Genomic DNA, 12,569 nt, shown 5'->3' with positions numbered 1-12,569 from the left:
TATTATTCAACAACGAAAATATCACTTCTAATATTTCAAAATACACTGGCAGCTACACGGTCCAGTCATATTAATATGACCACTGTCTATGCCTGACGTCAACAGACAGTAACCATTCCGAGGTGCCAGCACTGACAGTGGAGGCTGTAAAAAGCGTGTTGTGGGTATGCTGAAAACAGTGCAGTCATCACCATGATGTGGTAACTGAGTGACTTACCAGGAGTCAGAAGGGCATTATCACTGGCTTTTAGGCCAAGGGTGGAAGCATTTCCAAAACAGCTGAGTTTGTAAAATGTTTGCATGCCACTATGGTTGAAATATACTGTGCAAGGCAAAATGGCGCTATCCAAAACCAGTGCTTAGGCAACTGGTGCACCACAGGCCATACATGACAGAGGTGAATGATGGCTGCAGAGGTATATACAGGTGAACAAATGTGCAACTGTTGGGTAAATGAATGCCCAGATGAACCAAAGGGCTACCAATAGTGTATCCTCAACTACCATTGCTCCATACGGGCCTCTGCACCAAGCACTTGGTTCATGCACCCATGCTGACTGCTGTTCATTGGTGACAAAGGCTGGATCTGCACATCAACACCACAATGGAACGTCCGCTAAGTGGCATGAGGAGGCCTTTTCAGATGAACCTTGTTTTATGCTCTATCAGATTGATGGCTACTGGTGTATATGGCTCTGTAACAATTTTCTGAAGAGTCCAGGTAAGAGGAGGGAGCATTATAGTCCAGGGAATCCAGTGCCAGCAATGTGTCACACAGCTGACAGTGTACATGGATATTTCAAAGAGCACCAGGACGAGTTTACTATACTCCAATGGCCACCAAACTATCTGGATTCAAACCCATTCGAGACTCTTTGGAACCATCTCGACCCAGCTGTTAATGCCATTGACCCTCAATCGAGAAACATAGTGCAGCTGAACATGGCACTGGAACTGGCATGGCTTTGCATCCCTGTTGGTATCTCCAAAACCTCATTGACAAACTTCCTGCACATCTTGCAACAGTTTGGACTGCAAAAGGTAGTTATCCAGGCTTTTGACATGTGGTCACATTAATTTGAGCGAACAACGTATTTTTAAGACTGAGCATTTGACTAGAAAATGTGGACACCAGACTTACATATTTACTAAAAAAGGGATTTTTTATTTTTGGTGGCGGGGAAGGGGGTTGGGCCGGATGGTGTTAGGAGAATCGCTCTCTTCAGGGAGAATGTTGTGATCGATTGAGCAGATCAACTACTGTAATAATAATCTATACTATTATATAATGACAAATTATCGATTAATACTGTTACCAATTTACTCCAAAATTTTTCACGATACTCCAATAAACGTGTGGATGGGCACAAGCTACATATTTTTTAAGTATATACTGCATGTAAATATATATATACTATATAAATGGGTATGTTGTCAGCAAAAAACTATACAAGTTATTGAAAAATTCACTTCAAAGTTTTAAATGATACTCTAATAAACGCTTGGATGGACATAAGCTACATATTTTTAATATATATGGCATACAAATATGAATATAATAAAGACAGAGGAAACATTGTGAACAAAGTCTTGAAAAGTGTTTGATTGAGTTATTTCAAATTTTGACACAATACTCTAATAAATGTTCAAACAGACATAGGTGACATACTTTCTTATTATCTATGGAATATACAGGGAGATAATTATTGAACTATTTGTGGGATGGGGGTGGGGGGAAACGTACACTAGTTACAACCTACAGCATGTACACACTGTACTCAATATGAAAACGTCACTACAGATATTCGGATTTAGGTTATGATATGTTCGATATGCCTGACGTCATTGGCAATGACATGGTGCAGACGAATAGCAAAATTCTACACAACTCACTTAAGTGTCTGAACATCAATGCTGTCGACGACTTCCTGAATGGCTGTATTCTGCTCAGCAATCATTTTGGGATTATTGCTGTACACCTTGTCTTTAATATAGCCCCACATAAAGGAGTCGCATGTGTTCAGATCCAGAGAATATGGCTGCCAATCGACGCCCATGCCAGTGGCCTCTGGGTGGCCCCGAAGCGGAATGAGGTCTCCAAAGTGTGCCTCCAAGAGATCAAACACTCTTCTGCTTTGATGGGATCAATGTCCATCTTGCATTAACCACATCTTGTTGAAATGAGGGTCACTTTGGATAATGGAGATGAAATCATCTTCCAAAACCTTCACATACTGTTTGGTAGTCACCGTGCCATCAAGGAATATCGCACCGATTATTCCGTGACTGGATACTGTACAGCACCCAGTCACCTGTTGAGTGAGGGTGAAGAGACTTCTCGATCACAAAATGTGGATTCTCAGTCTTCCAAATGTGCCAGTTTTGCTTATTGATGAACCCATCCAAATGAAAGTGGGCTTTGTCACTAAACCAAACTCTACAGCGCATACCAATTCCCATCAAGCATTGCGGCAAACCGTTCAGAAGTTATGATGATTTTATTTCATATAGTTCAGTAAGTGTTACCCTGTACATACGTTATTATTATTATTATTATTATTATTCTTTCCTTTCTCAGACATTATGTCTGGTTAAAAATGGAAAGTGATGCGGACCTTGATCAAGCGAGACTTCCTTTTAACTGTACAGTATGTGTTACATTGCATTTAGGAACTTTCGGGTAATTGAACATGTATCAATAATTACAGAATTCTGTAGTTGTATATATATATATGTTTAGATGTAGCTGTATCGCGTTTATGTACTGGTGGATATTGTGTGATATGACTTCTGTAGTTGATAGTATAATTGGTATAATGTCAACTTTATTCCGATGCCACATGTCCTTGACTTCCTCAGCCAGTTGGATGTATTTTTCAATTTTTTCTCCTGTTATCTTCTGTATATTTGTTGTATTGAGTATGGATATTTTTGATAAGTTGTGTTAATTTCTTCTTTTTATTGGCGAGTATGATGTCAGGTTTGTTATGTGGTGGTGTTTTATCTGTTATAATGGTTCTGTTCCAGTATAATTTGTATTCATCATTCTCCAGTACATTTTGTGGTGCATACTTATATGTGGGAATGTGTTGTTTTATTAGTTTATGTTGTATGGCAAGTTGTTGACGTATTATTTTTGCTACATTGTCATGTCTTCTGGGGTATTCTGTAATTGCTAGTATTGTACATCCGCTTGTGATGTCATGATCTGTTTCTATTTGTTTTTTGCAAAGTCTGCATTTATCTGTTGTGGTATTGGGATCTTTAATAATATGCTTGCTGTAATATCTGGTGTTTATTGCTTGATCCTGTATTGCAATCATGAATCCTTCCATCTCACTGTATATATTGCCTTTTCTTAGCCATGTGTTGGATGCATCTTGATCGATGTGCGGCTGTGTTAGACGATACGGGCGCCTGCCATGTAGCGTTTTCTTTTTCCAATTTACTTTCTTCGTACTGTTGATGTTATGTGATCTAAAGGGTTGTAGAAGTGGTTATGAAATTGCGATGGTGTAGCCAATGTATTTATATGAGTGATTGCTTTGTGTATTTTGCTAGTTTCTGCTCATTCTATAAAGAATTTTCTTAAGTTGTCTACCTGTCCATAATGTTTCTAGATATGTTTTTAGATATATTTTTCCTACGTGGAATGTTTCCCTCTATTATAATCATGTCCATAATGTAGGTTTTTTATGTCGATAAATCCCCTATATTTGTGGCATTGTGATCGTGCAACTGTATCGAGTGCTTCTAGGTCTGTGTTACTCCATTTCACTACTCCAAATGAGTAGGTCAATATTGGTATAGCATAAGTATTTATAGCTTTTGTCTTGTTTCTTGCTGTCAATTCTGTATTCAGTATTTTTGTTAGTCTTTGTCTATATTTTTCTTTTAGTTCTTCTTTAATATTTGTATTATCTATTCCTATTTTTTGTCTGTATCCTAGATATTTATAGGCACCTGTTTTTTCTATTGCTTCTATGCAGTCGCTGTGGTTATCCAATATGTAATCTTCTTGTTTAGTGTGTTTTCCCTTGACTATGCTATTTTTCTTACATTTGTCCATTCCAAAAGCCATATTTATATCATTGCTGAATACTTCTGTTATCTTTAGTAATTGGTTGAGTTGCATGTATAGCAAATGTGTGATTTTGTGTTGGAATGTTCCAGTAATATTATATCCATAATTTGTATTATTTAGCATGTTGGATAGTGGGTTCAGAGCAAGGCAGAACCAGAAGGGACTTAATGAGTCTCCTTGCTATATTCCACGCTTAATCTGTATTGGCTGTGATGTGATATTATTTGAATTTGTTTGGATATTAAGTGTGGTTTTCCAATTTTTCATTACTATGTTTAGGGACTGTATCAATTTAGGAATTCCTTTGTATATCATCATCAACAAAAACACCACATAAAGAGAAAATGTTAACAGAAATCTCAAAATGTTCTTGACCAATTTATTTCATGTTTTCCTTTGACTGTTGAGCTATCTGCGTAGACCACTTCTGAACCCAGAAATACATCATGGATGGCAATGAACAGACAGTGAGAAACCACTGACTCAACAGTCTTTCTGTCCAAAGGATAGATCAAGACAGTTCCAAGGATGGGGTACGTACCATCTACATCTACATTTATACTCCGCAAGCCACCCAACGGTGTGTGGCGGAGGGCACTTTACGTGCCACTGTCATTACCTCCCTTTCTTGTTCCAGTTGCGTATGGTTCGCGGGAAGAACGACTGCCTGAAAGCCTCCATGCGTGCTCGAATCTCTCTAATTTTACATTCGTGATCTCCTCGGGAGGTATAAGTAGGGGGAAGCAATATGTTCGATACCTCATCCAGAAACGCACCCTCTCGAAACCTGGACAGCAAGCTACACTGCGATGCAGAGCGCCTCTCTTGCAGAGTCTGCCACTTGAGTTTGCTAAACAGCTCTGTAACGCTATCACGGTTACCAAATAACCCTGTGACGAAACGCGCCGCTCTTCTTTGGATCTTCTCTATCTCCTCCGTCAACCCGATCTGGTACGGATCCCACACTGATGAGCAATACTCAAGTATAGGTTGAACGAGTGTTTTGTAAGCCATCTCCTTTGTTGATGGACTACATTTTCTAAGGACTCTCCCAACGAATCTCAACCTGGTACCCGCCTTACCAACAATTAATTTTATATGATCATTCCACTTCAAATCGTTCTGCACGCATACTCCCAGATATTTTACTGAAGTAACTGCTACCAGTGTTTGGTCCACTATCATATAATCATACAATAAAGGATCCTTCTTTCTATGTATTCGCAATACATTACATTTGTCTATGTTAAGGGTCAGTTGCCACACCCTGCACCAAGTGCCTATCCGCTGCAGATCTTCCTGCATTTCACTACAATTTTCTAATGCTGCAACTTCTCTGTATACTACAGCATCATCCGCGAAAAGCCGCATGAAACTTCCGACACTATCTACTAGGTCATTTATATATATTGTGAAAAGCAATGGTCCCATAACACTCCCCTGTGGCACGCCAGAGGTTACTTTAACGTCTGTAGATGTCTCTCCATTGATAACAACATGCTGTGTTCTGTTTGCTAAAAACTCTTCAATCCAGCCACACAGCTGGTCTGATATTCCGTAGGCTCTTACTTTGTTTATCAGGCGACAGTGCGGAACTGTATCGAACGCCTTCCGGAAGTCAAGAAAAATAGCATCTACCCGGGAGCCTGTATCTAATATTTTCTGGGTCTCATGAACAAATAAAGCGAGTTGGGTCTCACATGATCGCTGTTTCCGGAATCCGTGTTGATTCCTACATAGTAGATTCTGGGTTTACAAAAACAACATGATACTCGAGCAAAAAACATGTTCTAAAATTCTACAACAGATCGACGTCAGAGATATAGGTCCATGGGGGCGTAAACAATTGCTCCCTAATAGGAGGCAACAGTGATGGAAGATGGTAGTTCAGAGCAGAGATACTGTATGCGAAATGTGATCTGGATTATAATCCTGGGCTTCCATTATGGGACGCGGATCTCCCTACCAGGAACAAGGACATGGGAGTTTGGATGTTCCAGTGAGCAGTGAATGTGTATTGCGTAGTTGAGCAGCAGTTGTTAGTGCCTGTTGCATAGTAGAGGGACCTCAGCCTCTGAGAATATTTCATTTAACATGGCAAATATAGGGAAGCCATTTGAATCAGGCTTCAAAGAGCAGTCCCAAAAAGTCATACGACTCCACATTGAGCAAGTGATCATCAAAGCAGAGTTCTGGTTGTGAATGGTGACAGAAGTGCATGATGCATGCTTTGGCGGCCGAAAACTGGAAGCCATGGATCAAAGCCCAGGACTGTGGCTTTCATATAGCACCCAACAGTCAGTGTTCAGCAACATCTACAATGGAGGTGCAGTAGTAAATTCAAAAATCATTAGCACACACAGAGGGTGGCATTGTAGACTATACAGCTGCAGCTAGACCAATGATTGCCAGTAGAAAAAGGGGCATGCTCGATACGGAGCCCTGCAGAGCCCAAATCTTTTGAACATGTGGTGTACTTTGGGAAACATCAGCTTGAATCCAGAAAGTACTGTGTGATAAGAAATTCTGCCAAAAAACGGGAGCAGGCCCTGGAGACCCCACTTGCGTAGTGTAACGAGGATTTGATGATGTCATAAACATCCTGCAAGTCAAAGAAAACAGCAACAAGTTTAAACTTCCTGACAGATTAAAACTGTGTGACGGACCGAGACTGGAACTCGGGACCTTTGCCTTTCTGGGCAAGTGCTCTACCAACTGAGCTACCCAAGCAAGACTCAGACCTGTCCTCACAGCTTCAGTTCTGTCAGTACCTCGTCTCCTACATTCCAAACTTCACAGAAGCTCTTCTGCTAAACCTGCTGAACTAGCACTCCTGGAAGAAAGTATAATGCGGAGACATGGCTTAGCCAAAGCCTAGGTGATGTTTCCAGAATGAGATTTTCACACCGCTGCAGAGTGAAAATCTCATTCTGGCAGCAATAAGTTGTTGATGCTGGGAAAAAGCTGAATGGATAGCAATCTCCAGGCAGAGCAAACTGGCAGCACTATAATGGCCTTGGCAAAAACTACCCTGGGATGGTGCCAAAAGACACACCCCCTCCCAAAGACTCAATGTATCAACACAGCTGCCAGCTCACCACGTTTGGGCAACTTTCTGAGAACATTAATGAGACTAAATGGGCAATAGCTGTCTGTCTCAAAGGTGCGTTTACCCAGTTTCAATACTGGGATGAACATGTTTCTCACTCCAGATACAGCTGAAAATGATAACATTTTTGCAATCCATTAGTACGTGTTTGAGCATTTGGCTGAGGATGTAGTCAGGTCCTGCCATATCACGACAATGAGGAACTCCCACTCACTGAATGGAACATTATATGGCTCCAGGTGACTTGTGAAAAGTAACTGAATCACTACACCTCAGAGGACACAAAATGCAGGGTTATAATTCTCAGAGGCTGGGGCCAGAGCATAATGCAAAGCATCTGGGCCAATGTAGACAATATCATTCAGATAGATACCAGGTACACTGAGGTGTTTAACATTTGCCCAAACCTGCAAACGAGGGGTATGCAGTCCAATGACAGCAATGTACGATTCCTAGAATTCTCATTTCTGTTGTTTTAAGAGGTGGTGGACCCAGGCACAGAACGGCTTAAAGGCAATGAGGTGCTCCATTGATGGACGTCACTTATGGCATTGGAGAACCTGTTAACAATCCCTAATGGCCATGGACATTTCGAGTGTCCACCAAGATACTGTCTTCCAATTGTGGGAGGGGTGTGTGTTTTCGGAAGGAATAGGGAATTGTTACGTCAGCTGCTGATAGAATGGCTGCAGTTGTGTTCTGAACAGCTGCAGCAATACCTCCATGTGGTGGGGTGCTAAAGGAGACAGCAGAGATGAACACATCCCCAACAGTTTTGTTGAAAGTCCATCTGGATGAAGCTCAGGTGAGTGAGGCCGAGGGACATTAAAGACAATTGGAAAATGATCACTGTCGCACAGGTCATTGTAGACACTCCAATGGATGTAGAAGAGAAGACCAGTGTTGTAAATGGAAAGATCAATGGCCGAATAAGGTCTATACGGCACATGGAAGTGTGTAGGAATACAAGTATTCAAGAGGGAATAATTGAGCTCTGCGAGCAAGTTTTCGACAGCTTTATTGCAGAAAGTAGACACAGTGCAACCCCACAAAGGGTTGTGGCAATATTAGAAACAACGGGGGAAAAGGGGGGGGGGGGGAGAAGGATGCTGAGAAAACAGTGCAGACAATGCATTATGAGACACTTCATGTCAGGAGGGATTTACACATCCCAGCTATGTTCTCATACCAACAGCAGAGCCTCCAAAGTTGCATCGAGTGACACGTGTTGGCTGTAGGCAGAGTCCAGAACGTACATGCAAATGCCGTCCGTTGCCCTTTCACTGTCACCAAGATTCTTAAAATAGCCTTGACAGCCACAGAAGATATGAATCCATATTGCTGGGAACTAAGTTTCCTGTAGGGCAATGCGAAAAGCGGAGGAACAACATAAGAGATGTCATAGCTCAGCCATGTGGCAGAAAGAATTACTGTATTTCCACTAGAAGAACATGCTTTCAGTATCCTGCAAGGCCTTGTTTGCCTCAGTTTATGGGACAGAGGAGGAATGCAAAGCCCTACAATCCACAACCTGTGGCTCTTTCAGCCAGTGGCTGACATCTAGTTGGAGATAAGCAGATTCCTGGGCACGGAGCATCCCGAGGGAGCCTTTCCTGCTAAGAGATGCTGGAGGAGGGTGTTGCTTCTCTGGTTGGGGGTGGGGGTTTGGTACTGACTTCCCAGGCAGGTAAGGAGCTGACACTCCCAAAGCAATAGGAGGAGGAACTCCAACCATCAGGGGAAATGGTGTAGTTGATTAGTCTCAAGGGTCCAATCACAAAGGGTGACTGGTACAGGCAATCAGTAGAGAGGATGATGGCATAGCCGTAGCATACATCGTCAGACCTGTAGAATACAAAATCATCATATTTCTTCTTGGTCTCTTGATATATGAGTTGGTCAAGAGTCTTGCGTTCTTGGATTTTCTTTTCTTTTTGGAAGACTGTGCAGTCCATGAACAGGGACAATGGTGCTCTCCACAGCTGAACAGTTGAGGAGGAGGAGGAGGAGGAGGAGGGGAGGGGGGGATATGATGACTACAAGAAGGTTTGTGTGCAACTTCTTTTTGTCCACAATCTCTACAAATGGTACTGATGCTACAATATGAATACAAGCCCAAATCTTATGCATTTGGAACACGACATGGAAAGGAGACATTGATACATCATCACATTGACCTTTTCAGACGATGGGTCGCCTTCAGAGGCGAAGATGAAGGTCCCACTATCAACCTTATTGTCCTTTGGCATGGATCAGCTGCCAAGCACGTCACGACTGGGTTAGTGACATCAATGAGCATTTGATTACACAGAGCTTTGAATTCTGAAACATGTGGAGGGAGGTGAAGAATATGCATCTCTGAAATAAGGGATGGTGGTATCACCTGTTAACATCACAAGTTAACTAATTTTCAGCTCAATCATTCACATTGTTACAATGTGATTTTGTGTCTTCTTAATATTCATTCTATTGATTGATTTGATTTTGTTACATCTTTCACATACTTAATATTTTCCCCCTTAGTGTTCTCCCACAAGAGATACGAAAAATATATAGTTTTTAGGTTTTGCAATAACTAAGCTCTACTGAAGTAAAAAATAATTTTGAGTTTTATTTAACAACTACAAAGAAACCAAGATACAAAGGACAAGGGCAAAAAAAGCTGCTATGTACTGATTTATAAATATTGTTCAATGTGTGTGAGTGTGTGTTTTCTTGAGCAAATGAATATTAATGTGTGTCGAGAAGTCATAACGCAACCTTCGACATAAACATTCCCTATGATTTGCTTTGATCATTCATCAGATATAATCTTTGCTAGTTACTTAATAATATGCCAAGGGTACTGCAGTACACACACACACACACACACACACACACACACACACACACACACACACACACACACAAGTAGTCGACAGACACGAAAGACACTCATCTAAAAGGAAATTAAGACAGTTTCTCACCAGAAGATGTTTCTTTACTTGTTTTTCCCTGGACACTTTATCTTCCTCGCCATAACCTATTTCATCCCATATTTGGTGTAACTTCTGGAGCTGTTCTTCGAGTTGTTCTGCACAGTCAAGCCTGTAAAGTTCATAGCTTCGTTGATCTGTTGCCAAAAATTAGACATACTGTTTACGAAAACATTCATACGAGGATATAAACTAATTAGAATTTACACACAAGTATGCATTCACAAATCACTCAATACTAAAACTCAGATCTGTGACAACTGTCACACCACATTACAAGAGCACCTCTTATGATCTGTATGTGGCCCTAGCCTGGTTTAGACCAGAGCGAAGGAAGTTCGCATCCTCTGGATCGACACTAGCAGCACAGAAAGCTTTGGTCTGGTACCTTGTCTACTTCTGTTGTTGACATCAGTTGCAAGAGCAATGGAGATATGTGAAGACAACGTAACATTGCCGATAGAAGAATACAGTCATCAAATATGCTTTTAGAACATAAAAGATAAACATTACAAAGGGCGAAGGAGAAGAAAGATAAATGAATATCCATCTATTCTGCTATCAATATTCAAAACAAACAAAATGCCTGATCATTTCCATTGTTTACATTTCCGGTAGTGTAATTACAGGACTGATATATCACTGTCATGTTAAAGATTTTTGATGATAGATAAAAATGGTTAGTTGGGACTACACTATCTGTTCTCAAACTATATAGCAGATTTTATCAGACAGCCTATATGACAGGCCATTTGTAATATATTTGACATTTCATTAATCGCATTTTGTAAGCATTATATTCATTATATGTAGTTTAATAAAACCTTTAAGTGCATCACATGTCACTGCAGATATTATGAACTACCTGAAATATGACTGCTGCTGGAACTATCACTTATGTGAATTTCTCCATTTGCTAATAATAGTGTAAATTAAATTATATTGGTTATAAGTAATCAATGTATTGCTTTTAAATTTACTCCTCAGTTGTAATGGGGAGCAGGCAAAAAGTGAGTCAATTGACATGTGTAAAGTTTTGGAATAATTCTAAGGAAAGCTGGAGCTGCAATTCAGTGTTAAGTGAAAACACCTCCACAAATACACACACATTCAGATACCAAAATTCCTCTTTTACTAAGCCATTTTGCTTGCTCGGTCAAAAACAGGGTGTATGCCATGCAAAACATGCTTCCTTAATATCAAAGTTTTGAATCACGTCTAACTCTGTAGTGTTGTATTCTGTGCGCTGATTATTGACACCAAAAAATAATAGTCGGTTGGTTGGCTGATCTGAGGAGGGGAACTAAGTGGGCAAGGAAGTGAAAGACACTGAATTTGTGAAAAGAGCCAACCTTCAGAATATGGGTATGGTGCAAGCAAGCAAGCTTGTTGCTAAAAAGAACACCCAATAAACGGAACTGGGAGGACCACAGTCAGGTGTTGGGTGTCGAGGTAGAGCTCCAGATCAGGATGGACCATAGAATGGCGACAGAAATGAGAGAATCTAAAACCTTGTCCAAACAGATGCATGTCAAATGGCACCCTGGAGCTATCACTCTGTGGAGGCCACTGAATGGGAGCTAGTGCAAATACAGCAATCATCCACAAACAGAGAAGGGGTGACCGGCGGAGGCCACATGTCCATTAATAGTGATGAGGAAAAGAAGGACACTTAATACAGGCCCCTGAGGAGTGCCATTCTCCTGGGTCTGTGGAGAGCCAAGAACGGTTGCAACCCGAACTCTGAACAAACAGTGGGACAGAAACTGTTGAATAAACATCTGAAGGGCACCCCAAAGACCCCACTCACGGAGAGCAGGTAGGATGGGCTGGCGCCAAGCCATGTTGTAGGCCTTACAAAGATCAAAGAAAACTGTGACAAGATGGCGGCATTGAGAAAAGACCTGCTGAACTGTGGGTTCCAATAGAATCAGATGATCACTGACATTGTCCCAAAAGCTGCACTGGTACGGATATAAAAGCGCCAGAGATTCAAAGGACCCAACAGAGCTGACGAGCCACCATCCATCAGTCGAGTAACTTGCATGAGACTTTGGTCAGACTGATTGAATAGTAACTATCAAGAGAAGACAGATCCTTGCCAGGCTTAAGGACAGGAACCACAACGTAGTTTTTCCACTGAGAGGCGAAAATGATTTTGAGCAAAATACGGTTAAATAGTTGGAGGAGATATTATCGTTGTGGAGGTTTGAGGTGTTGAAGAAAGTTTTGGATGGAAACAGGACCAGGGGCTGAATCGTGGGAAGATGAGACAGCCAGAAGAAGTTCCCATTCAGTAAAAGATTCATTGTAGGATTCCGCCTGACTAGAGGTAAAGCACAGGTGGGAAGGGACAGTAGAAAATAGGGAGGAGACAAATCATTTCCAATATATCCACTTG

At 41.2% G+C, this 12,569-nt stretch overlaps 1 protein-coding gene across 4 annotated transcripts in view; it reads right to left on the bottom strand.

Moving 5' to 3' along the window:
- Positions 1–12,569, bottom strand: part of LOC126236488 (protein regulator of cytokinesis 1-like) — a 148,995-nt gene that overhangs the window by 103,768 nt on the left and 32,658 nt on the right. For all 4 annotated transcript variants that reach the window (XM_049945834.1, XM_049945839.1, XM_049945835.1 and 1 more), the window contains exon 2: positions 10,160–10,280. In XM_049945834.1, the coding sequence (XP_049801791.1) occupies positions 10,160–10,280 (121 nt within the window). The remainder of the gene's footprint in view (positions 1–10,159; positions 10,281–12,569) is intronic.

The sequence above is a fragment of the Schistocerca nitens genome, chromosome 2, assembly GCF_023898315.1.
Source record: "Schistocerca nitens isolate TAMUIC-IGC-003100 chromosome 2, iqSchNite1.1, whole genome shotgun sequence".
NCBI classification, from domain to species: domain Eukaryota; kingdom Metazoa; phylum Arthropoda; class Insecta; order Orthoptera; family Acrididae; genus Schistocerca; species Schistocerca nitens.
The sequence above is the reverse complement of the archived record's forward strand: the minus strand, read 5'-3'. Positions and strand labels throughout refer to the sequence as shown.